The sequence below is a fragment of the Pongo abelii genome, chromosome 3 (genome assembly GCF_028885655.2).
Source record: "Pongo abelii isolate AG06213 chromosome 3, NHGRI_mPonAbe1-v2.0_pri, whole genome shotgun sequence".
Lineage (NCBI taxonomy): Eukaryota > Metazoa > Chordata > Mammalia > Primates > Hominidae > Pongo > Pongo abelii.
Genome location: NC_071988.2, coordinates 180,890,830 through 180,912,828, shown reverse-complemented (window position 1 = coordinate 180,912,828; position 21,999 = coordinate 180,890,830). Strand labels below are relative to the sequence as shown.

Here is a 21,999-nt window from a genome sequence, read left to right as displayed (position 1 = left end):
TCTATTGCTTCTGGTGTTCCCAATTTCAGGGATTTAGGAGATACTGAATTTAAAAGATAATAAAATATTTTAACGTTTAAGTGAAGACTAAAGATGGGCAAGGATTTTTCTTTTTTTTTAAATTAATTAATTAATTTATTATTATTATACTTTAGGTTTTAGGGTACATGTGCGCAATGTGCAGGTAAGTTACATATGTATACATGTGCCATGCTGGTGCGCTGCACCCACTAACTTGTCATCTAGCATTAGGTATATCTCCCAATGCTATCCCTCCCCCCTCCCCCACCCCACAACAGTCCCCAGAGTGTGATGTTCCCCTTCCTGTGTCCATGTGTTCTTATTGTTCAGTTCCCACCTATGAGTGAGAATATGCCGTGTTTGCTTTTTTGTTCTTGCGATAGTTTACTGAGAATGATGATTTCCAATTTCATCCATGTCCCTACAAAGGACATGAACTCATCATTTTTTATGGCTGCATAGTATTCCATGGTGTATATGTGCCACATTTTCTTAATCCAGTCTATCATTGTTGGACATTTGGGTTGGTTCCAAGTCTTTGCTATTGTGAATAATGCCGCAATAAACATACGTGTGCATGTGTCTTTATAGCAGCATGATTTATAGTCCTTTGGGTATATACCCAGTAATGGGATGGCTGGGTCAAATGGCATTTCTAGTTCTAGATCCCTGAGGAATCACCACACTGACTTCCACAAGGGTTGAACTAGTTTACGGTGCCACCAACAGTGTAAAAGTGTTCCTATTTTTCCACATCCTCTCCAGCACCTGTTGTTTCCTGACTTTTTAATGATTGCCGTTCTAACTGCTGTGAGATGGTATCTCATTGTGGTTTTGATTTGCATTTCTCTGATGGCCAGTGATGGTGAGCATTTTTTCATGTGTTTTTTGGCTGCATAAATGTCTTCTTTTGAGAAGTGTCTGTTCATGTCCTTTGCCCACTTTTTGATGGGGTTGTTTGTTTTTTTCTTGTAAATTTGTTTGAGTTCATTGTAGATTCTGGATATTAGCCCTTTGTCAGATGAGTAGGTTGCAAAAATTTTCTCCCATTTTATAGGTTGCCTGTTCACTCTGATGGTAGTTTCTTTTGCTGTGCAGAAGCTCTTTAGTTTAATTAGATCCCATTTGTCAATTTTGGCTTTTGTTGCCATTGCTTTTGGAGTTTTAGACATGAAGTCCTTGCCCATGCCTATGTCCTGAATGGTAATGCCTAGGTTTTCTTCTAGGGTTTTTATGGTTTTAGGTCTAGCGTTTAAGTCTTTAATCCATCTTGAATTGATTTTTGTATAACGTGTAAGGAAGGGATCCAGTTTCAGCTTTCTCCATATGGCTAGCCAGTTTTCCCAGCACCATTTATTAAATAGGGAATCCTTTCCCCATTGCTTGTTTTTCTGAGGTTTGTCAAAGATCAGATAGTTGTAGATATGCGGCGTTATTTCTGACAGCTCTGTTCTGTTCCATTGATCTATATCTCTGTTTTGGTACCAGTACCATGCTGTTTTGGTTACTGTAGCCTTGTAGTATAGTTTGAAGTCAGGTAGTGTGATGCCTCCAGCTTTGTTCTTTTGGCTTAGGATTGACTTGGCAATGCAGGCTCTTTTTTGGTTCCATATGAACTTTAAAGTAGTTTTTTCCAATTCTGTGAGGAAAGTCCTTGGTAGCTTGATGGGGATGGCATTGAATCTGTAAATTACCTTGGGCAGTTTGGCCATTTTCACGATATTGATTCTTCCTACGCATGAGCATGGAATGTTCTTCCATTTGTTTGTATCCTCTTTTATTTCCTTGAGCAGTGGTTTGTAGTTCTCCTTGAAGAGGTCCTTCACATCCCTTGTAAGTTGGATTCCTAGGTATTTTATTCTCTTTGAAGCAATTGTGAATGGGAGTTCACTCATGATTTGGCTCTCTGTTTGTCTGTTGTTGGTGTATAAGAATGCTTGTGATTTTTACACATTGATTTTGTATCCTGAGACTTTGCTGAAGTTGCTTATCAGCTTAAGGAGATTTTGGGCTGAGACAATGGGGTTTTCTAGATATACAGTCATGTCGTCTGCAAACAGGGACAATTTGACTTCCTCTTTTCCTAATTGAATACCCTTTATTTCCTTCTCCTGCCTAATTGCCCTGGCCAGAACTTCCAACACTACGTTGAATAGGAGTGGTGAGAGAGGGCATCCCTGTCTTGTGCCAGTTTTCAAGGGGAATGCTTCCAGTTTTTGCCCATTCAGTATGATATTGGCTGTGGGTTTGTCATAGATAGCTCTTATTTTGAGATACGTCCCATCAATACCTAATTTATTGAGATTTTTTAGCATGAAGTGTTGTTGAATTTTGTCAAAGGCCTTTTCTGCATCTATTGAGATAATCATGTGGTTTTTGTCTTTGGTTCTGTTTATATGCTGGATTACATTTATTGATTTGCATATATTGAACCAGCCTTGCATCCCAGGGATGAAGCCCACTTGATCATGGTGGATAAGCTTTTTGATGTGCTGCTGGATTTGGTTTGCCAGTATTTTATTGAGGATTTTTGCATCAATGTTCATCAAGGATATTGGTCTAAAATTCTCTTTTTTGGTTGTGTCTCTGCCCGGCTTTGGTATCAGGATGATGCTGGCCTCATAAAATGAGTTAGGGAGGATTCCCTCTTTTTCTATTGATTGTATTGATTGGAATAGTTTCAGAAGGAATGGTACCAGTTCCTCCTTGTACCTCTGGTAGAATTCGGCTGTGAATCCATCTGGTCATGGACTCTTTTTGGTTGTTAAGCTATTGATTATTGCCACAACTTCAGAGCCTGTTATTGGTCTATTCAGAGATTCAACTTCTTCCTGGTTTAGTCTTGGGAGAGTGTATGTGTTGAGGAATTTATCCATTTCTTCTAGATTTTCTAGTTTATTTTCATAGAGGTGTTTGTAGTATACTCTGATAGTAGTTTGTATTTCTGTGGGATTGGTGGTGATATCTCCTTTATCATTTTTTATTGTGTCTATATGATTCTTCCCTCTTTTTTTCTTTATTAGTCTTGCCAGTGGTCTATCAATTTTGTTGATCCTTTCAAAAAACCAGCTCCTGGATTCATTCATTTTTTGAAGGGTTTTTTGTGTCTCTATTTCCTTCAGTTCTGCTCTGATTTTAGTTATTTCTTGCCTTCTGCTAGCTTTTGAATGTGTTTGCTCTTGCTTTTCTAGTTCTTTTAATTGTGATGTTAGGGTGTCAATTTTGGATCTTTTCTGCTTTCTCTTGTGGGCATTTAGTGCTATAAATTTCCCTCTACACACTGCTTTGAATGTGTCCCAGAGATTCTGGTATGTTGTGTCTTTGTTCTCGTTGGTTTCAAAGAACATCTTTATTTCTGCCTTCATTTCGTTATGTACCCAGTAGTCATTCAGGAGCAGGTTGTTCAGTTTCCATGTAGTTGAGCAGTTTTGAGTGAGTTTCTTAATCCTGAGTTCTAGTTTGATTGCACTGTGGTCTGTGAGACAGTTTGTTACAATTTCTGTTCTTTTACATTTGCTGAGGAGAGCTTTACTTCCAAGTATGTGGTCAATTTTGGAATAGGTGTGGTGTGGTGCTGAAAAAAATGTATATTCTGTTGATTTGGGGTGGAGAGTTCTGTAGATGTCAGGTCCGCTTGGTGCAGAGCTGAGTTCAATTCCTGGATATCCTTGTTAACTTTCTGTCTCATTGATCTAATGTTGACAGTGGGGTGTTAAAGTCTCCCATTATTATTGTGTGGGAGTCTAAGTCTCTTTGTAGGTCACTCAGGACTTGCTTTATGAATCTGGGTGCTCCTGTATTGGGTGCATATATATTTAGGATAGTTAGCTCTTCTTGTTGAATTGATCCCTTTACCATTATGTAATGGCCTCCTTTGTCTCTTTTGATCTTTGTTGGTTTCCAGTCTGTTTTATCAGAGACTAGGATTGCAACCCCTGCCTTTTTTTGTTTTCCATTTGCTTGGTAGATCTTCCTCCATCCTTTTATTTTGAGCCTATGTATGTCTCTGCATGTGAGATGGGTTTCCTGAATACAGCACACTGATGGGTCTTGGCTCTTTATCCAATTTGCCAGTCTGTGTCTTTTAATTGGACCATTTAGTCCATTTACATTTAAAGTTAATATTGTTATGTGTGAATTTGATCCTGTCATTATGATGTTAGCTGGTTATTTTGCTCGTTAGTTGATGCAGTCTCTTCCTAGTCTCGATGGTCTTTACATTTTGGCATGATTTTGCAGCGGCTGGTACCGGTTGTGCCTTTCCATGTTTAGCGCTCCCTTCAGGAGCTCTTTTAGGGCAGGCCTGGTGGTGACAAAATCTCTCAGCATTTGCTTGTCTGTAAAGTATTTTATTTCTTCTTCACTTATGAAGCTTAGTTTGGCTGGATATGAAATTCTGGGTTGAAAATTCTTTTCTTTAAGAATGTTGAATATTGGCCCCCACTCTCTTCTGGCTTGTAGAGTTTCTGCCAAGAGATCTGCTGTTAGTCTGACGGGCCTCCCTTTGAGGGTAACCCGACCTTTCTCTCTGGCTGCCCTTAACATTTTTTCCTTTATTTCGACTTTGGTGAATCTGACAATTATGTGTCTTGGAGTTGCTCTTCTCGAGGAGTATCTTTGTGGCGTTCTCTGTATTTCCTGAATCTGAATGTTGGCCTGCCTTGCTAGATTGGGGAAGTTCTCCTGGATAATATCCTGCAGAGTGTTTTCCAGCTTGGTTCCATTCTCCCCGTCACTTTCAGGTAAACCTATCAGATGTAGATTTGGTCTTTTCACATAGTCCCATATTTCTTGGAGGCTTTGCTCATTTCTTTTTATTCTTTTTTCTCTAAACTTCCCTTCTCGCTTCATTTCATTCATTTCATCTTCCATTGCTGATACCCTTTCTTCCATTTGATCGCATCAGCTCCTGAGGCTTCTGCATTCTTCACGTAGTTCTCGATCCTTGGTTTTCAGCTCCATCAGCTCCTTTAAGCACTTCTCTGTATTGGTTATTCTAGTTATACATTCTTCTAAATGTTTTTCAAAGTTTTCAACTTCTTTGCCTTTGGTTTGAATATCCTCCCGTAGCTCGGAGTAATTTGATCGTCTGAAGCCTTCTTCTCTCAGCTCGTCAAAGTCATTCTCCGTCCAGCTTTGTTCCATTGCTGGTGAGGAACTGCGTTCTTTTGGAGGAGGAGAGGCGCTCTGCTTTTTAGAGTTTCCAGTTTTTCTGCTCTGTTTTTTCCCCATCTTTGTGGTTTTATCTACTTTTGGTCTTTGATGATGGTGATGTACAGATGGGTTTTTGGTGTGGATGTCCTTTCTGTTAGTTTTCCTTCTAACAGACAGGACCCTCAGCTGCAGGTCTGTTGGAGTACCTGGCCGGCCGTGTGAGGTGTCAGTCTGCCCCTGCTGGGGGGTGCCTCCCAGTTAGGCTGCTCGGGGGTCAGGGGTCAGGGACCCACTTGAGGAGGCAGTCTGCCCGTTCTCAGATCTCCAGCTGCATGCTGGGAGAACCACTGCTCTCTTCAAAGCTGTCAGACAGGGACATTTAAGTCTGCAGAGGTTACTGCTGTCTTTTTGTTTGTCTGTGCCCTGCCCCCAGAGGTGGAGCCTACAGAGGCAGCAGGCCTCCTTGAGCTGTGGTGGGCTCCACCCAGTTCGAGTTTCCTGGCTGCTTTGTTTACCTAAGCGAGCCTGGGTAATGGCGGGTGCCCCTCCCCCAGCCGCGCTGCCGCCTTGCAGTTTGATCTCAGACTGCTGTGCTGGCAATCAGCGAGACTCTGTGGGCGTAGGACCCTCTGAGCCAGGTGCGGGATATAATCTCCTGGTGCGCCGTTTTTTAAGCCCATCGGAAAAGCGCAGTATTCGGGTGGGAGTGACCTGATTTTCCAGGTGCCGTCTGTCACCCCTTTCTTTGACTAGGAAAGGGAACTCCCTGACGCCTTGCACTTCCCGAGTGAGGCGATGCCTCGCCCTTCTTCGGCTCGCGCAGGGTGCACGCACCCACTGACCTGCGCCCACTGTCTGGCACTCCCTAGTGAGATGAACCCGGTACCTCAGATGGAAATGCAGAAATCACTCGTCTTCTGCGTTGCTCACGCTGGGAGCTGTAGACCAGAGCTGTTCCTATTCGGCCATCTTGGCTCCTCCCCCGCCGAGGATTTTTCTTTTCTAAACTCTTCTATATAGTTACTTGTATAACATGTTAAAAAAAAGGTGACATTTGCATGAGATAGTTTTCCCATGCATCATTAATCAAGCTAATATAAACTATAAGCACTATCTGTTGCTTACATTCTCACCATCAGCTATCCTGCCTTTTAAGCTTTCTTGAAATTATTTCCAGCTATTAATCTGTACTTGTAAATAACACAACTCAGACAAACTGGACCGCAGGGATCCAGTCCTACATAGCTGCCTGGCGGGAGGGGAAAGAGGCTGTGGAGCAGGTGGGGTGAAGGGAGTGGGAGGGAAGGCAGGCGCTCTTAATGTCACTCAGTTCTGGTCTTTCCTGTCCTTCCCTCTTCCTCCATTCTCCAAGGTTAGTTGAGTGTCAATTACGTGTCAGGCAGGGTAATGGCACTGGGGAGCCAATGACGAATGAGATACACTCCGGGCCTTTTAAGGAGCACTGAATTTGTAGAAAGAGAGACTGCTGAGCTAGGAATTCAAGAATATTCTAATAGTTTCTACAAAAGAAGTCAGGCCGGGCACGATGGTTCACGCCTGTAATCCCAGCACTTTGGGAGGCCGAGGCGGGTGTATCACCTAAGGTCAGGAGTTTGAGACTAGCCTGGATAACATGGTGAAAGCCTGTCTCTACTAAAAATACAAAAATTAGCCAGGCTTGGCGGGCACCTGTAATCACAGCTACTTGGGAGGCTGAGGCAGGTAAATTGCTTAGACCTGGGAGGCAGAGGTTGCAGTGAGCTGAGATCATGCCATTGCACTCCAGCCTGGGAGACAGAGAATGTGTCTCAAAAAAAAAAAAAAAAAGTCAAATAGTGCTATTAAAGGAGAAAAATTGCTTCATGACAGGAACAAAAAGTCTTCATGGAAAAGGTGATGTTTAAAGCCCCAACTTAGTTGCAGTTTTCCAGGAAAGAAGGAGGAGAGGGAATCACAAGCAGAGGAAATTTAAGCAAAAGGCTGTGAGTCTCAGAGTGCAGCTTCTTTGGAGCTCATCGAGGGGAAGGTGAAGGCAAAAGGAAGGACTGTGTGTGTCTGAAAGTAGAGACAGGCTGAGGAGAGTGGGCCAGAAGGATCAACTGAGGTTGGACCTTTTTTTTTTTTTTCCCCTGCTCTGTCACCCAGGCTGGAGTGCAGTGATGTGATCTCGACTCACTGCAACCTCCGCCCCCCAGGTTCAAGTGATTCTCCTGCCTTGGCCTCCAGAGTAGCTGGGATTACAGGCGTGCACCACCACACCCGACTAGTTGCTTGTATTATAACTATTGTTTTTTTTGAGATGGAGTCTTTCTTTGTCACCCAGGCTGGAGTGCAGTGGCATGATCTTAGCTCACTGCAACCTCTACCTCCTGGGTTCAAGTGATTCTCCTGCCTCGGCCTCCTGAGTAGCTGAGACTACAGGCACGTGCCATTACACCCGGCTAATTTTTTGTATTTTTAGTAGAGACTGGGTTTTGCCATGTTGGCCAGGATGGTCTTGATCTCCTGACCTCGTGTTCTGCCTGCCTGAGCTTCCCAAAGTGCTGGGATTACAGGCATGAGCCACCACGCCCAGCAGGACCATTTTTAAAAAGAAAGCAGACAGGCCGGGTGGTGACTCACGCCAGTAATCCCAGCATTTTGGGAGGCTGAGGCGGGAGGATGGCCTGAGGTCAGGAGTTCAAGACCAGCCTGGTTGACATGGTGAAACCCTATCTCTACTAAAAATACAAAAATTTACTGAGGGTGGTGGTGCACACCTGTAATCCCAGCTACTTGGGAGGCTGAGGCAGGAGAATTGCTTGAACCCGGGAGGTGGAGGTTGCAGTGAGCAGAGATCATGTCATTGCACTCCAGCCTGGGTGACAGAGTGAGACTCCATCTCTACATACATACATACATACATACATACATACATACATACATACGTACATACATAAAACAAAAGCAGACAAAAACCAAACAGGAACAACAAACTCCTCTACGCTGAGGAGCTCAGACTTTATTCTAGGATGATGGGATGTCAGGGGAGGGTCGGCTGGAGACAGCCATGGTCACTTCCCTCCCACCACAGGGATTCTGTGATTCTCAGGAGCAGGAAGGAACTGTCTGACCTCTGTATGCTGGGAGAATTGCTCACACTCTTGCTTCACTGAGATCTCCGCTCAAACATTACCTCGTCCTCTCCTGTCTAACCTCATGAAAATAGCATGCCCAAGATTTTCTACTCATCTGCCTTAATTTTTCTTCCTAGTATTTCCCAAATATTTCAGTTATCTGTTTATTTTTTGTCTCCCCCACAAGTATATAAGCTCTATGACAACAGGGGCTTTGTCTTATTACTGCTGGTCCTCACGGTGCCTTGTACTGTGCCAGCCATGTAGAAAATGCCTGTAGATTCTAGAGTGAGTGAAGGGCAATGCAAATCTCCCACAAATCATGGTCCAAAGACCTTGGGAACCCACAGACTCAGATTCTAGAAAGAGAACTTTGTAGTCCCCAAGGGGCTCTTGCAGCCCAGGTGGAAGGATGGTGAATAAGAAGTCCCAAGAGGCTCTCTAAGCAACAACAGCTTTCTAAATGAGTTGACAAATCCCTACTCTTACAATCCTGTTTCTGTCTGTTCCCCAGAGTCAGCCTTTTATAACGGAAAGGCAGGGCTGAGATAATGTTCTAATTTAGGGTTGTTAGAGCTTAGCCAAGGATCTCACCAGGGAAAGAGGAAGAAGCCTAGATCTTTCCTCTAAAATGCAGTCCAAAGCCAGAGCTTGGAATAGAAAAGCTGGTGTTTTCTTGAATGTCCATGAGACCTCAGAATGGATAGGCTGTGTCCTTCAGGAGATCACATGAGTCTCATGAAGCCTCAGCATTAGCATATCACCTTCAACTTCACAGCATCTTCCATGCTTGGCTCTGAATGGACAGTAGTGCATTCATCAACAAGCTTCCTAGATAGGCGTCCATCTGGGGGGTGGTTCTTTGGATCTCTAGCAGTCCAGTGATGTACAGTGGAGAGAGTCCAGAAACTTCCCAGGATGGGTCAGGTCTTCAGCTTTCCTAAGCCACATGGCTAGAATCACCTTAAATTACTAGAAAAACAGACAAATCTCAACTATCTGAAAACTGGTGGCCTTGTTTCTAGATCTTTTCCATTTGAGAACCAATTTGTTCCTATTCCAGGCAACCAAAACCTCATGTCCTGGATATGCAAGGAAAACAGAGTCGTGCTTCTTTAGCCTGGCATATGAGTGCTTTCGAGGACAGTGATCAGAGAAATTCCAAATGGGCTATTCTCGTTAGGCAGAGTAAGTCATCGTTACCAAGAGCTTCCAAACCACCTAAGCTGCCGAAGCTACCAAAAAAGGAAAAGGTATGATTTTTTGCTTTTCTAAATTGTCATAGAAAAAGTCAGGCTGCTTTAACATATAAATCGGGAGAGGTTTCTCATAGTAATACTAATAAGCAGTTTTGTAGCTTCTTTTAACCTATCGAAGCATTTTGTAATTTATACTGGATTGCCACAGTGATGTTTATTCAGTGGGTAAGTGGGCATTATTCCCCTTTTATAGTTAAAGAAAACAAGAGGTTGTGTCCTCAGAATTTCTTATCACTAGGTTTAACCTCGAGAGAATGGCCACCCCTGTGAGTTCCAAGAGCTGAGAAAGCACCGTTTGTGAAATGGAGGTAAATCTGTAACTCCCCTCAAAACCTCACAAACTGGTTAGCAGAGTAAGCTTATACCCGTTTGAATTCTAGGTTGTCCCCTAAACTATTTATGGAATCTTGGGCAAGTTGCATAATTTCCCTGTATGGGTTTTTAGAAGTAAAATGGGGATTTTGGTATCTGTTTTGAATATTTTATAGAGTTAGGAGGAGAATTAAAGAATGTGGAAGTAGATATTCAACAACTATTTCCTGAGGTCTGTGTACAAACCATTTGCCAATAATAGCTTTCTGTCTAATCCCACAGCACAATGAACTTTGCAGGCATCCAGTTTTTCAATAGAGTTTGACAGCAGATTTCCATGCTAGAAAAAGGAATAGAATAGCTCAGGCCCATTCAGAGACTCCTGTTCCCTACACATAAAAAGACTTCTTGCTCTTTTGGAGAATCTTGCCAATTCACTAGAATATTACTCACCCTCTGTTGCCAGAGATCTGATTCATCAGCAAGCCATTATGTCTATTTGAGACATTCTGTGATGGAGGGAGACTTAGCTGTCCTCCTCAGTAGATCCTGACCTTAGGAATACTTCGTATTGAAAAAGGGAACAGTTCCACATCTAACATTTCAATGTAGTCTGAATTTTGAGATGGGTCCAAGTGAAATGATTTATTGCAGTGTGTGTGGAGGAGGGCTTGGATTAGTTACTTTCTGTCACTGAACTAATTTTGTGTCGGATTAGAGCTATTACGGACTAAATTATCCCAAACGCCTCTATCATTCACCAAATCCAGTTGAAATATTTTTTGTATTAAAAAATCTGTTAAAAGACTTCTTATTTTGATTTCAAATTTGTAGAGCACGTTGTAACAACAGCACAAAGAACTTGATATACTCTTTCCCCAGCCCCATCTGTTGTTAATTTTACTTGCTTTTAAGTTTGCTTTCTTCCTCTCTGTCTTACACCATTTGAGTGCAAGTTGCAGACATGATGCCCCCCAACTTCTCTTGTCTTTTTTTTTTAAGATATGGGGGTCTCACTATGTTGCCCAGGCTGGAGTGCATTGGCTATTCATGGGCACAACCATAGTGCACTGCAGCCTTGAACTCCTGTTCAAACAATCCTCCCACCTCAGCCTCCTGAGTAGCTAGGACTACAGGCACAGACCTTATGGAATAAATGGTCTACAGGCTAGACCCTTTACTCCTAAATATTTCAGGGTGTATTTCCTAAGAACAAGGATGCTGTCTCACATAACCACAGTACAATTTATAAGATTCAGGAAATTTAACATTAATAGAGTATTATTATCTCATTTAAAGTTCATAGTCGAATTTTACTAAATAGCAGACGGTGGTGGTTCACACCTATAATCCCAGCACTTTGGGAGGCTGAGGTGGAAGAATCACTTGAGCCCAGGTTTGAGAGCAGCCTGGGCAACATAGTGAGACCCCATCTCTATAAAAAATTAGGCAGGGGTGGTGGTGCATGCCTGTAATCCCAGCCACTCAGGAGGCTGAGGTGGGAGGCTTGCTCGAGCACAGGCCTTCAAGTCTGCAGTGAGCTATGATTGCATCACTGCACTCCAGCCTGCGTGACAGAGAGCCTGTCTTAAAAAATAACAACAACAACAACAGCAACGACAAGAAGTATTAACTGACGATCTTTGTAACATTCTGATCCAGGATTCAGTCTAGGACTATGTATTACATTGCGTTATCACGTCTCTTTAGTCCCCTTCAATTTGGAGGAGTTCCTCACTCTGGTCTTTTATAATACGGACTTTTTTTTTTTTTTTTAAGTATTTATTGATCATTCTTGGGTGTTTCTCAGAGAGGGGATATGGCAGGGTCATAGGATAATAGTGGAGAGAAGGTCAGCAGATAAACACATGAGCAAAGGTCTCTGGTTTTCCTAGGCAGAGGTCCCTGCGGCCTTCCGGCCTTCCGCAGTGTTTGTGTCCCTGGGTACTTGAGATTAGGGAGTGGTGATGACTCTTAAGGAGCATGCTGCCTTCAAGCATCTATAACACGGACATTTTTGAGGAATCCAGGCCAGTTCTGTATCTTTCAGTATGGGCTTGTCTGATGTTTCCTCATGAGTGGGTTCAGGTTGCGTGTTTTTGTCAGGAATCCCAGATAAGTGACGTTGCCTCATGCTCAGTGCGTCACATCAAGAGGCACCTGAGGTCGGTTTAACCCATTGTTCCTGAGAGTAGTTGAGCACTTGGTCATACCCCTTCCATTCCAGAAATAAACAAAATACTGAATCATTCAAAATAATTTATCTTTTTTATCAATGAGGCTTTCTTCTAAATTTCCAGAGATACTTTAGATACTTGTCCCACAAGTCCATTTTTTGGACTGTCCTGCAGAATTTGTGTGGATGCTTCAATAAATACTCAATCCCCCTCTCTTTTATATGAATCCTCTTTAGGGAAAATAAATTGGAACAAATGTTCTTATATATTTGAAAGCAAATAATGAATACCACATATGAAAAGCCTCCAATGCAGTGCCTCACACATAGCCCCCAATGAGTGGCTATCATTACTATTCTTACTTGAGATGCCAACACATTTTCCATTCTTACGTGACAAGAATCAGAACCATGCACTGAAAGTCTCTTAAGTAGAAATTTGTCTGTGTTAGTGGGCGACTTGGGGGAGATTTTAAAAGCTTAAACCTATAGACAGTATCACAAGCTTTCCCATCAAAATAGATGGTTGAAAATGGGAATATCTTATATCCATGCTTTGAGTTTGGTTTTCCATGTATAAACTTAAGTTTAGAGAGCTTAATTACAATGTTTCTAAAAAGTACAGTTTATGAGATTTAACAGTATGTATCATTCTTGTATACATTTACCCAAAAATGCTTTTAAAAATACTTTTGGAAGTCCATTGAGCAAGTCTCTAAACCACTTCTATAATGCCCTAATCTCTCTTTTTAAATCACAAAATGTCTCTTAAGTTCTATCTTCTATTCCATTCATTATTTTCCCCTTCTGGATTTCTGGTAGTTTTTTCCTTCATATAATAGCTACCTAAGCATTGTACAATTTACGTGCATATGATAAACACTTTTAACGTAATTCATTTCTATTTCATTTCTTTGCTGGCAAATATTCTCATTGTCCCCCTTCATTCCAATACACAGACTTCAGTCTCAGTGACTGATACATTCTTTTCCTCATCCACTCCAGTTTGAGAGCAGTACTCTCAAATTTTAAAGGTCATGCAAATCACTTGGGGATCATGTTAAGATGCAGATTATGATTCAGTAGGTCTGAAATGGGGTTTGAAATTTTGCATTTCTGTCAAGCTCCCAGGAAATGCAGTTAGTTGTTGCTGGTCTGAGGACCTTGAGTAGCAAGGTGCTGGAGGATTTGACAATGAATTGAATTTTGTGCTAGGAACAGGGGGGACTTGATGAGGCAAAGGGAAGTCTATTCTAGGAAGAACAGACAGGGCAAAGACAATAACCTAGCACCTTTGGGGAAGTACATGTGGTTCAATGTGGCTGGAATATGGAACACAGAATTATCTGGTGATGAGGCTGGAGAAGATGAATCAGCTGGGTCACTGGAGTGCACAGGGCTGGGCTTTTATTTATTTTTTTGAGACAGAGTCTCGCTCTGTTGCCCAGGCTGTAGTGTAGTGGCACAATCTCGGCTGACTGCAGCCTCCGCCTCCTGGGTTCAAGTGATTCTCCTGCGTTAGCCTCCCGAGTAGCTGGGATTACAGGCACTGGCATGAGCTACCGCGCCGGGCCTTTCCACCACTTTTAACGAAATGTTACCTCCTTCCTTCTCAGAGGGTTGTTTTCCAATTCTTTGCAACACATATTCAGAGACTATGTGACATCTATGTCAACCTTTATGGGATAACTCTCAAGTTGGTACTGTTTATGATGTTAAAGATATTTGCTTGAAAGTCTACTTCCTGTAACTTGGAATGACGATTTTCTGATCCTACTCAACTCCACTTTGGGTTATCATACCATATCATTGGACCGATCTCCTAAGTATCTGTATCAGTCAGGGTTCTCCAGAGAAACAGAACCAATGATGTGTGTGTTGTGCATGTAGGAGAGCAAGAGCCAGGGAGGGGTGTTTATTTTTAGGAGTTGGCTCCTGTGATTGTGGAAGTTGGCAAATCCAAACGCAGCAGCAGGGTGGGCCAACAGGATGGAGACCTCGGGAGAAACTGATGTTGCAGCTCCAGCCTGAAGGCAGTTTGCAGGCAGAATTCTCTCTTCCTGGGGAATCTTCAGTCTTTCTCTTAAGACCTTCAACAGTTTGAATGAGGCCCACCCACATTATGGAGGATAAATAAATAGCTTTATTCAGGGTCCACTGACTTAAGTATTAATCTCACCTAAGAAATACCTGCACAGCACTGGGCTGGGAGTGGTGGCTCATGCCTGTAATCCCAGCACTTTGGGAGGCCGAGGCGGGCAGATCATCTGAGGTCGGGAGTTCAAGACCAGCCTGACCAACATGGGGAAACCCCATCTCTACTAAAAATACAGAATTAGCTGGGCATGGTGGTGCATGCCTGTAATCCCAGCTACTCAGGAAGGCTGAGGCAGGAGAATCGCCTGAACCCGGGAGGGAGAGGTTGCAGTGAGCCAAGAACGTGCCATTGCACTCCAGCCTGGGCAACAAGAGCAAAACTCTGTCTCAAAAAAAAAAAGAGAGAGAAAAAGGAAAAAAAAAATACCTGCACAGCATCATCCAGATTGGTGTTTGACTAAATATCTGATTACTATCGCCTAGCCAAGATGACACATAAAATTAACCATTACAGGCCAGACCTGGTGGCTCATGCCTGTAATCTCAACGGTTTGGGAAGCTGAGGCAGGAGGGTCATGTAAGGCCCAGAGTTCAAGACCAGCCTGGGCAACAGAGTGAGACACTGTCTCTACAAAATATTTTTTTGTTTTTTTTGAGATGGAGTCTCACTGTTGCTCAGGCTGGAGTGCAGTGGCACAATCTCAGCTCACTGCAACCTCCGCCTCCCAGGTTCAAACGATTCTCCTGCCTCAGCCTCCCGAGTAGCTGGGACTACAGGCGCGTGCCACTACGGCCGGCTAATTTTTTGTATTTTTAGTAGAGGCAGGGTTTCACCATGTTAGCCAGGATGGTCTCGATCTCCTGACCTTGTGATCTGCCTGCCTCAGCCTCCCAAAGTGCTGGGATTACAGGCGTGAGCCATCACGTCCAGCCCCCAATTTTTTTTTTTTAATTAGCTGGGTGTGTTGGTGCATGCCTGTAGTCCCAGGTACTTGAGAGGCTGAGGCAGGAGGATACTTGAGGCCAGAAGTTTGAGGTTACTGTGAGCTATGATCATGCCACTGTACTCCAGCCTGGTGATGAAGTGAGACCCTGTCTCTTAAAAAACAAACAAACAAACAAAAACCCATCACAGTACCCCTCTCATCCATTGTGAGGATTAAATGAGGTAACATACAGAAAGCGTCTGACAGAATGGTCCAGGCGCTAGGGAACCAAAATGCACTGTGGTGTGCACGTGCGTTTAAATCCTTTTATCAATGGCATGATTTTAAAGCTGTTTCACCCGAGTACACAGCAGGGAAGCCATCCTAAGAGAGCTGAACATGCAGGAAAAGGAAAAAAAAAAAAAAGCTTCAGGGAAAAACACTTGAAATTTTCATTTATCAGAAAGGATTTTGAAGTATCTACTGTAATTTTCCCCCCAGTCTTTAAGATAACATAACTCAGTATGGCATTATGTTGGTACCAACAGTTGCACTCAGTGGCATATTTTTTCCTGAGAACAAATATATCACTGGACATCATCCCTTTTCAGAGCAAATATTTTGTAATGCCCCCTTTATTAACCTAAAATAAAATTTACAAATATACTCAATTTATATCATACCAATATAATGCCCTATTATACTGTAATTTAAAAGAAATTTAAAAGTAATTTATAATACTACTTTAATACATAAATATTCGGGCAGTAGATTAGAAAATATAATGAAGTTGGCCAGGCGCAGTGGCTCACGCCTGTAATCCCAGCACTTTGGGAGGCCGAGGTGGGCAGATAGCCTGAGGTCAGGAGTTCAAGACTAGCCTGGCTAACATGGTGAAACCTCGTTTCTACTAAAAATACAAAAAATTAGCCAGGTGTGGTGGCACATGCCTGTAACCCCAGCTACTTGGGAGGCTGAGGCAGGAGAATCACTTGAACCCGGGAGGCGGAGGTTGCAGTGAGCCAAGATTACACCATTGCACTCCAGCTTGGGCAATAAGAGTGAAACCCCAACTCAAAAAATATAATGAAGTAGGCATCTATATACAGAGTCTTCATGAATGCAGGGGCTACAAATGAAGACTGATAGAGATGTGCTGTATTGGTGACTCAAATTCCATGAGTACCACAGCTACCAAACTATGTTACCATTGGAAACGCGGTTTTCCAAAAGTATATCATCAATTCTTGGTAAAGACCAAGTGACCGCTTCTTGCTAAAATTCTAAATCTTACAAAGTAAAAATCTTCCCTCAATTTATACAACAATTGCATTCCTGGAGAATGCATTATATACAAAAATCATGTAAAAATACATTGTGTTTTTATGTATAGCAGAATTATCTGCTTAATTATAAACAGGCTTTTTAAGCCATATAAATGTCCAGCAGGACATTTAAGGGTTACACAGGAAGTGGGTGGGACAAGTCCTCATCCCATGGGGCTGTCTCTCATGGTGCAGGACCTCTCGCCTATCATCTGAGCCCCCACCCTCTCTGTGCCAGTAACCCTAACCTGTCATTATGCTAACCAAAAATGTCCCCGCATTTCCAAAACACCCCGGTTAAAAACCACTGAGATAGATAAATAATCAGCTTGTTTTCAGCACGAATTATTATTAGAAATGAGACCTCTACATTTTATTAAATATAACAAATTGCATGCAGCACCAGGAAAATGTTCAAGATAAATTCAAAAGTTTTATTGCACCAAATGCCACAGAAAAATGGATCAAAATAATACATAAACAAGTTAAAAAAAAATCCCCACACAACGACATTGGTATCTATTCAGACTGATCAAAAACCAAGTCCTACCAATTTCTCTTATGGAGCTTCAAATGACAAATTCCAGAATTTTCTCGTTTTTGAAATACCACTTAAGTTTAAGCATATTGCAATCTCACTTTCAAGATATATGGTTCATCATATTTTGACATTTAAAAATTTACATTCACAGGGGACTGCTTGATTTAGGCAAAAATTATATTAAAATACCCTCTCCCCCAAGCACAATAAAAAACAAACGGTTCACATTTACCAAGAGAAGCTGAAGACATTTTCAATTTAACGTGAAAGTATGCATGAACAAAATATTCTCTAAAGTACATATTAGTGGAAAAATCCAGACATTTAAAAGAATTTTGGGGTACTTTATATTCTTTATTTTTATGTACAACCAACTCTAGTGAATAACCTAAAAAGCTACAGACTAAATTTTTATAAAATCTCAGGACCTAATTATAAGAGCCCAAACAATGGTTTAGTATCATTTAGCAAGCGGGGATTTTTCTCCCTCCAAAAACGTTAATTTTGAAAAATATGGTTAAGTTTAAAAAGTTGCAATGTGTAAACGGCAGTTCCATGGGATGTGAAAAGATTATAGTTACTTTCATTAAAAAACAGCACACTTCAGAAAAATGGATTGAAGCCTGTACAAAAAGCTATTTAACACTGATAAAAAATAAAATACTTTGGAATTATGCACAAGTATGGAAGCTACATTTTAAATTTTCATTGTCATGTCTAAAACGTACACAATTACCTTTACATTCATTTCACTTATCAATTTATTAAAAATAAAACTGCAACATGCTAGAAAGAGGTCCATCACAGGGACATTTACAGACTTCTGCTCTGTCATGCCTCACTAGCTTGCTTGGAAAAGCAAGATGCTACAAAAGTTACACTCAACAGGTAAGACTTAAAAGTTGAAGAAACCCTAAAGGTGGAATCCTGTCAACTGAGGTAGATTTCTTTTCTTAAAAAAATTGGTTTATGTTTTTTCTTGAGGTGGGCGTGGGAGCGAGTGGGGTCCCTTTCTTGCCTCTGCGGCTAAGCCAGAATGAAGCCACTGGGTGGTGCACGGCGTGTGAGCGGTGGATCTCAACACAATTCTGGGAGGTTTTTTTTTTTCTTTTTCGCTTTTAGGAAGAGGCTGAATTTAAGACAAAGAAAACTTGAATGTTAAATACTTAAAGGATTATAAAAGAGCAGCAACATTCTTGGTCTATTTTTGTAGGCAATAGATATGAGGATTAGGTTCTGACTGGAATCCTGAGTGTCTCGGAGACAGCCCCCACATGTGACCCACCTTGGAAAAACGTAGTTTTCCAACAGGCATTTTTCCAAGAGTGAGTTTTGGAACATTAGATTAAGAGCAAATTAAATTTTCTCAGGCTTTGAGGGGCCTGGGCTGAATTTTTTTAACGTATAGAGTTTAGAATAAACGATTTAAAGCTCAGTGTCCCCTATATGGGTCTAATTATCAACATGCCACTACATCCACATTAGAATTGAACTGATTTTGTAACAAGTTATTTTCTATGAAAACAGAAAATATTTTCTGGAAGAAAATCTATTTTCGTGGAAGGTGGTGAATGAGGGAAAGTGCCCAAAACATGTAAACAAGAAAAAAGGAACTAGAGACAAGGGGAATGCTTTAAACTGTAAAAGCTGTAACATCAGCTCTGACAGTTTATTTACACGTAATGAGAAACGGATGTGGGGTGAGCTGAGCCACAGGTGAGGATCCTTCTCTCTCTGTAACACAACAGCAAACAATGATCTCATGGAACTACAGAACTTAAAACACCAAAGTCAAATGCTAGGCAAAAGGAAATAGGAAAACATTAAAAAGAATGAACATTTCAATTTTCAATGAATGACATAAAATGATAAAGATCTTACAAACCTTAACGCACTCATCTACATTTTGCATCATTAAAAAAAAGGGAAAGGTAGCAGTTCTGATTTTTATCAAATGAAAAAATTGAAGTCATTCTAGTCCCTAATAGGGAAATTACTTCATATTCTTAGGTTCAAAGATACATGAAAAGAACTGGAATTAATTCATAAAAAAGTGAATCAGAGCCTGGTTAACTGCTTGAGATCTGCAAAGTGCTAAAGATGTTTTGCTTTGCTAGCTTAGCTCCTGTCCTTTAATGATCAATATTTAAAAGTCTTTTACTTTACCCTGGATGTCAGTACATAGTCTGTTTCACGGTCAGTAAACTAAAGTTTCTTTTATATTAACAGAAAATTAGGTTTTTTTTTTTTTTTTTTTTTTTTGCATGAACTTTAGGAAATCATTTTGGTCGGTTTTATACAATGTGTAAGTTAATTTCTGGAAAGATGTTTTGAAAAGGATGCAGGAATTAGAAGGCACAGAAATGATAATATAAAAATTTAGATCATATATGTATTTTTTCTAAATGTTCAAGCTAATTGCTTTCATTAGTCATCCTGAACTGTTGCAGGTTTCATTTCCCACCAGGACAGCTGTGCCTTTTAAAGTAAAAATAGTCATTTGTATTAACTATAAGGAAAAAGTGGCTTCAGCTGGAAGAACTTACCAACCGAAACACTCTTGAGCTTATAGAAATAACTTTGGTAAATGGCCTCTCTTAAAAAGGCTGCTGAAAGCTCTAAAATATAAGGATAAAACATACGGTTTCAGACTGTACACTTTGCTGCTACAAACTACATCTTGATGGGATTAAGAGGCTACATTGATTCTTGGGTTTATTGCACCAACAATCCATCTCTGACCTACCTGTGGCTGCACCTGAAACAAGGTAAACTCCAAGAAGAAATGAAAACAGTGGGTCCCTAAAGCACTCTTCCCAACAAGCAATTCTCTTACATGTTTTATGTCAAACAGTCACTGCTACAGCCACTGGAGCTGAAGATGGCACAATGTGGCTTTCTTTGCTTTACCTTGTGTAAAAAGCAAACTGTGACCTGGAATCCAAAGTCTGTATTCTCACTGTTGTCTCAGAATAGCAAAATATGTTTTCTCCAGTTTGGGGAGCTCATGCTTAAACTCGGAAGCAGTTTCCTACTGGAATGTTATGTACACTGCTGACCACCCCGCTCAAGTCACTTGTCTTTATTCTGCCCAAACAGCACAAGGCAATCTGTTGCAACAGCTTAGTGTTTAGTGCTTATGTTTCCTACCACCAAAAAGGTCAGTTTCTTTGTTGATTCATGGGTAATAAATGGCCTAAAGTGTTCATGACAATCACAAATGCTATTATGTCAAGTAAACCTAAGTCTTCAATGAAGCATCAGCTTGACAGCAAAAACACAAAACAAAAAGGTGGAATGACTGTTTCTGTTTGCTCTTCTCATGCTTTTGACATCACAGAGAGCTTATTCCTTTCTCCTTCAGTTGAGAATTTGATTTTTTTCTTCCAAGGAAGAACTGTCCTGAGCTTTAGCTTATAAGAGTATTTGAGCCACATAAGGAGAGTGAGTACTGGCAACAGCAGTCAACAGAGGCAGGTCGTTGGATTCAATCCTGAATATTGAGAAAAGAAAAGAATATTACTTTAAAAGAGCATGGTTTTATGAGAAAGTATTATTTCTAGGTACTAAAAGTTTGATAGATTATCATTTAAAACTAATGAAAAAGAAAAACAGATGGAAGGATAATAAACTTACTCTTTTAATAAAATATTCCAGTGGACATTGACCACGGAGGCAAAGGGAGAGAAATACCGGAAGTGTGTTGCGCCTGTGTGTGGACATAAAACTCTTTTTCCCTTGGCAGGGGTCACCAGACTTTCTAACTTTCCTGTATTCCCTATATAACTTCATTGTATCATACTTTAAGGTTTTCTCCATTATAGACTCATTCTTCCAGTCAACACTTCTAAATGCATACTGATTTTTCACCTAAGTTCAAATTGGTCTTAGAAAAATGGTGATGGTAGCAATTTTTTAAAAAACACTGGGAATTTGTTCAAAGTTTATACTGGGATCCTCACTGAGCATTTAAGCCACAAGAGATTCTGAGAGCAAAGTGACACTAAAAGGTACTGGGTTAAAAGTGACACTAAAAGGTACTGGGTTAAGAGACATCATGGTTTCAAATGGACACAGCTTTGGCTGCCTCTCCTACAGCAGAGGTGGATACAGTATGGGCACTGGCTAAAAATGATGCCAGGTGTCATGAAAAAAAAATTGAACTGTTTCAGTTTGTGGACTATGTCCTAATTCTTACCCTTGAATTCCTCAAAATAAAAATAAAACAGTATCTGGCATTACCTCATGGAGTTTTCTAGTCCTTCTCCAGTAATGCTACATACAGATCTGATTTCAGAGTGCACAGAAGTTCTCTAGTACTTTTAGTGCTACTGGCCCTGACTACGGGAGGAAGGGGATAGATAAAGGAAGGATGAACATGAGTCCACTAATAATGCACTAAGAGGACCTAGAGATGAGTGCAAAGGGGAATAAAAGCTTATGATTACACGTGTTGATGATGCACACCTGTAAGGGTCAAGGACAAGGTAAAGTCCTTGAAATGTAAGGTACACATTTGGCAATGGAAAATCTAATAAGGCAAGATGGCCGAATAGGAACAGCTCCGGTCTGCAGCTCCCAGCAAGCTATATTTCCAACTGATGTACCCGGCTCATCTCATTGGGAGTGGCTGGACAGTGGGTGCAGCCCACGGAGGGCAAGTAGAAGGAGGGTGGGGTGTTGCCTTACTCGGGAAGTGCAAGGGGTTGGGGAATTGGCTCCCCTACCCAAAGGAAGCCGTGAGGAACTCAGTATCTGCATTGCAGTGTGAATACTGCACTTTTCCCCTGGTCTTCATGACCCACAGACCAGGAGATTCCCTTGGGTGTGTATACCACCAGGGCCCTGGGTTTCAAGCATAAAACTAGGTGGACATTTAGGCAGACACTGAGCTAGCTGCAAGAGTTTTTTTTCCATACCTCAGTGGCACCTGGAACACTAGCAGGACAGAATGGTTCACTCCCCTGGAAAGGCGGCTGAAGCCAGGGAGCCGAGTGGTCTGGCTCAGTGGGTCCCACGGAGCCCAGCAAGCTAAGATCCACTAGCTTGAAATTCTCACTGCCAGCACAGCA

The 21,999-nt window shown here is 41.5% G+C and overlaps 2 protein-coding genes across 8 annotated transcripts in view; one reads left to right on the top strand and one right to left on the bottom strand.

The window, feature by feature from the left end:
- SPMIP2 (sperm microtubule inner protein 2) overlaps positions 1–21,999 on the top strand; it is a 141,491-nt gene that overhangs the window by 109,750 nt on the left and 9,742 nt on the right. The window contains exon 4 of the mRNA XM_002815255.4: positions 9,355–9,544. Coding sequence (XP_002815301.1) covers positions 9,355–9,544 — 190 coding nt within the window. The remainder of the gene's footprint in view (positions 1–9,354; positions 9,545–21,999) is intronic.
- The window catches only part of FNIP2 (folliculin interacting protein 2), a 137,838-nt gene continuing 132,638 nt past the window's right edge, over positions 16,800–21,999 (bottom strand). For all 7 annotated transcript variants that reach the window (XM_002815254.6, XM_009240411.4, XM_063723702.1 and 4 more), the window contains one exon: positions 16,800–20,420. In XM_002815254.6, coding sequence (XP_002815300.2) covers positions 20,342–20,420 — 79 coding nt within the window. In that variant the 3' untranslated portion in view covers positions 16,800–20,341. The remainder of the gene's footprint in view (positions 20,421–21,999) is intronic.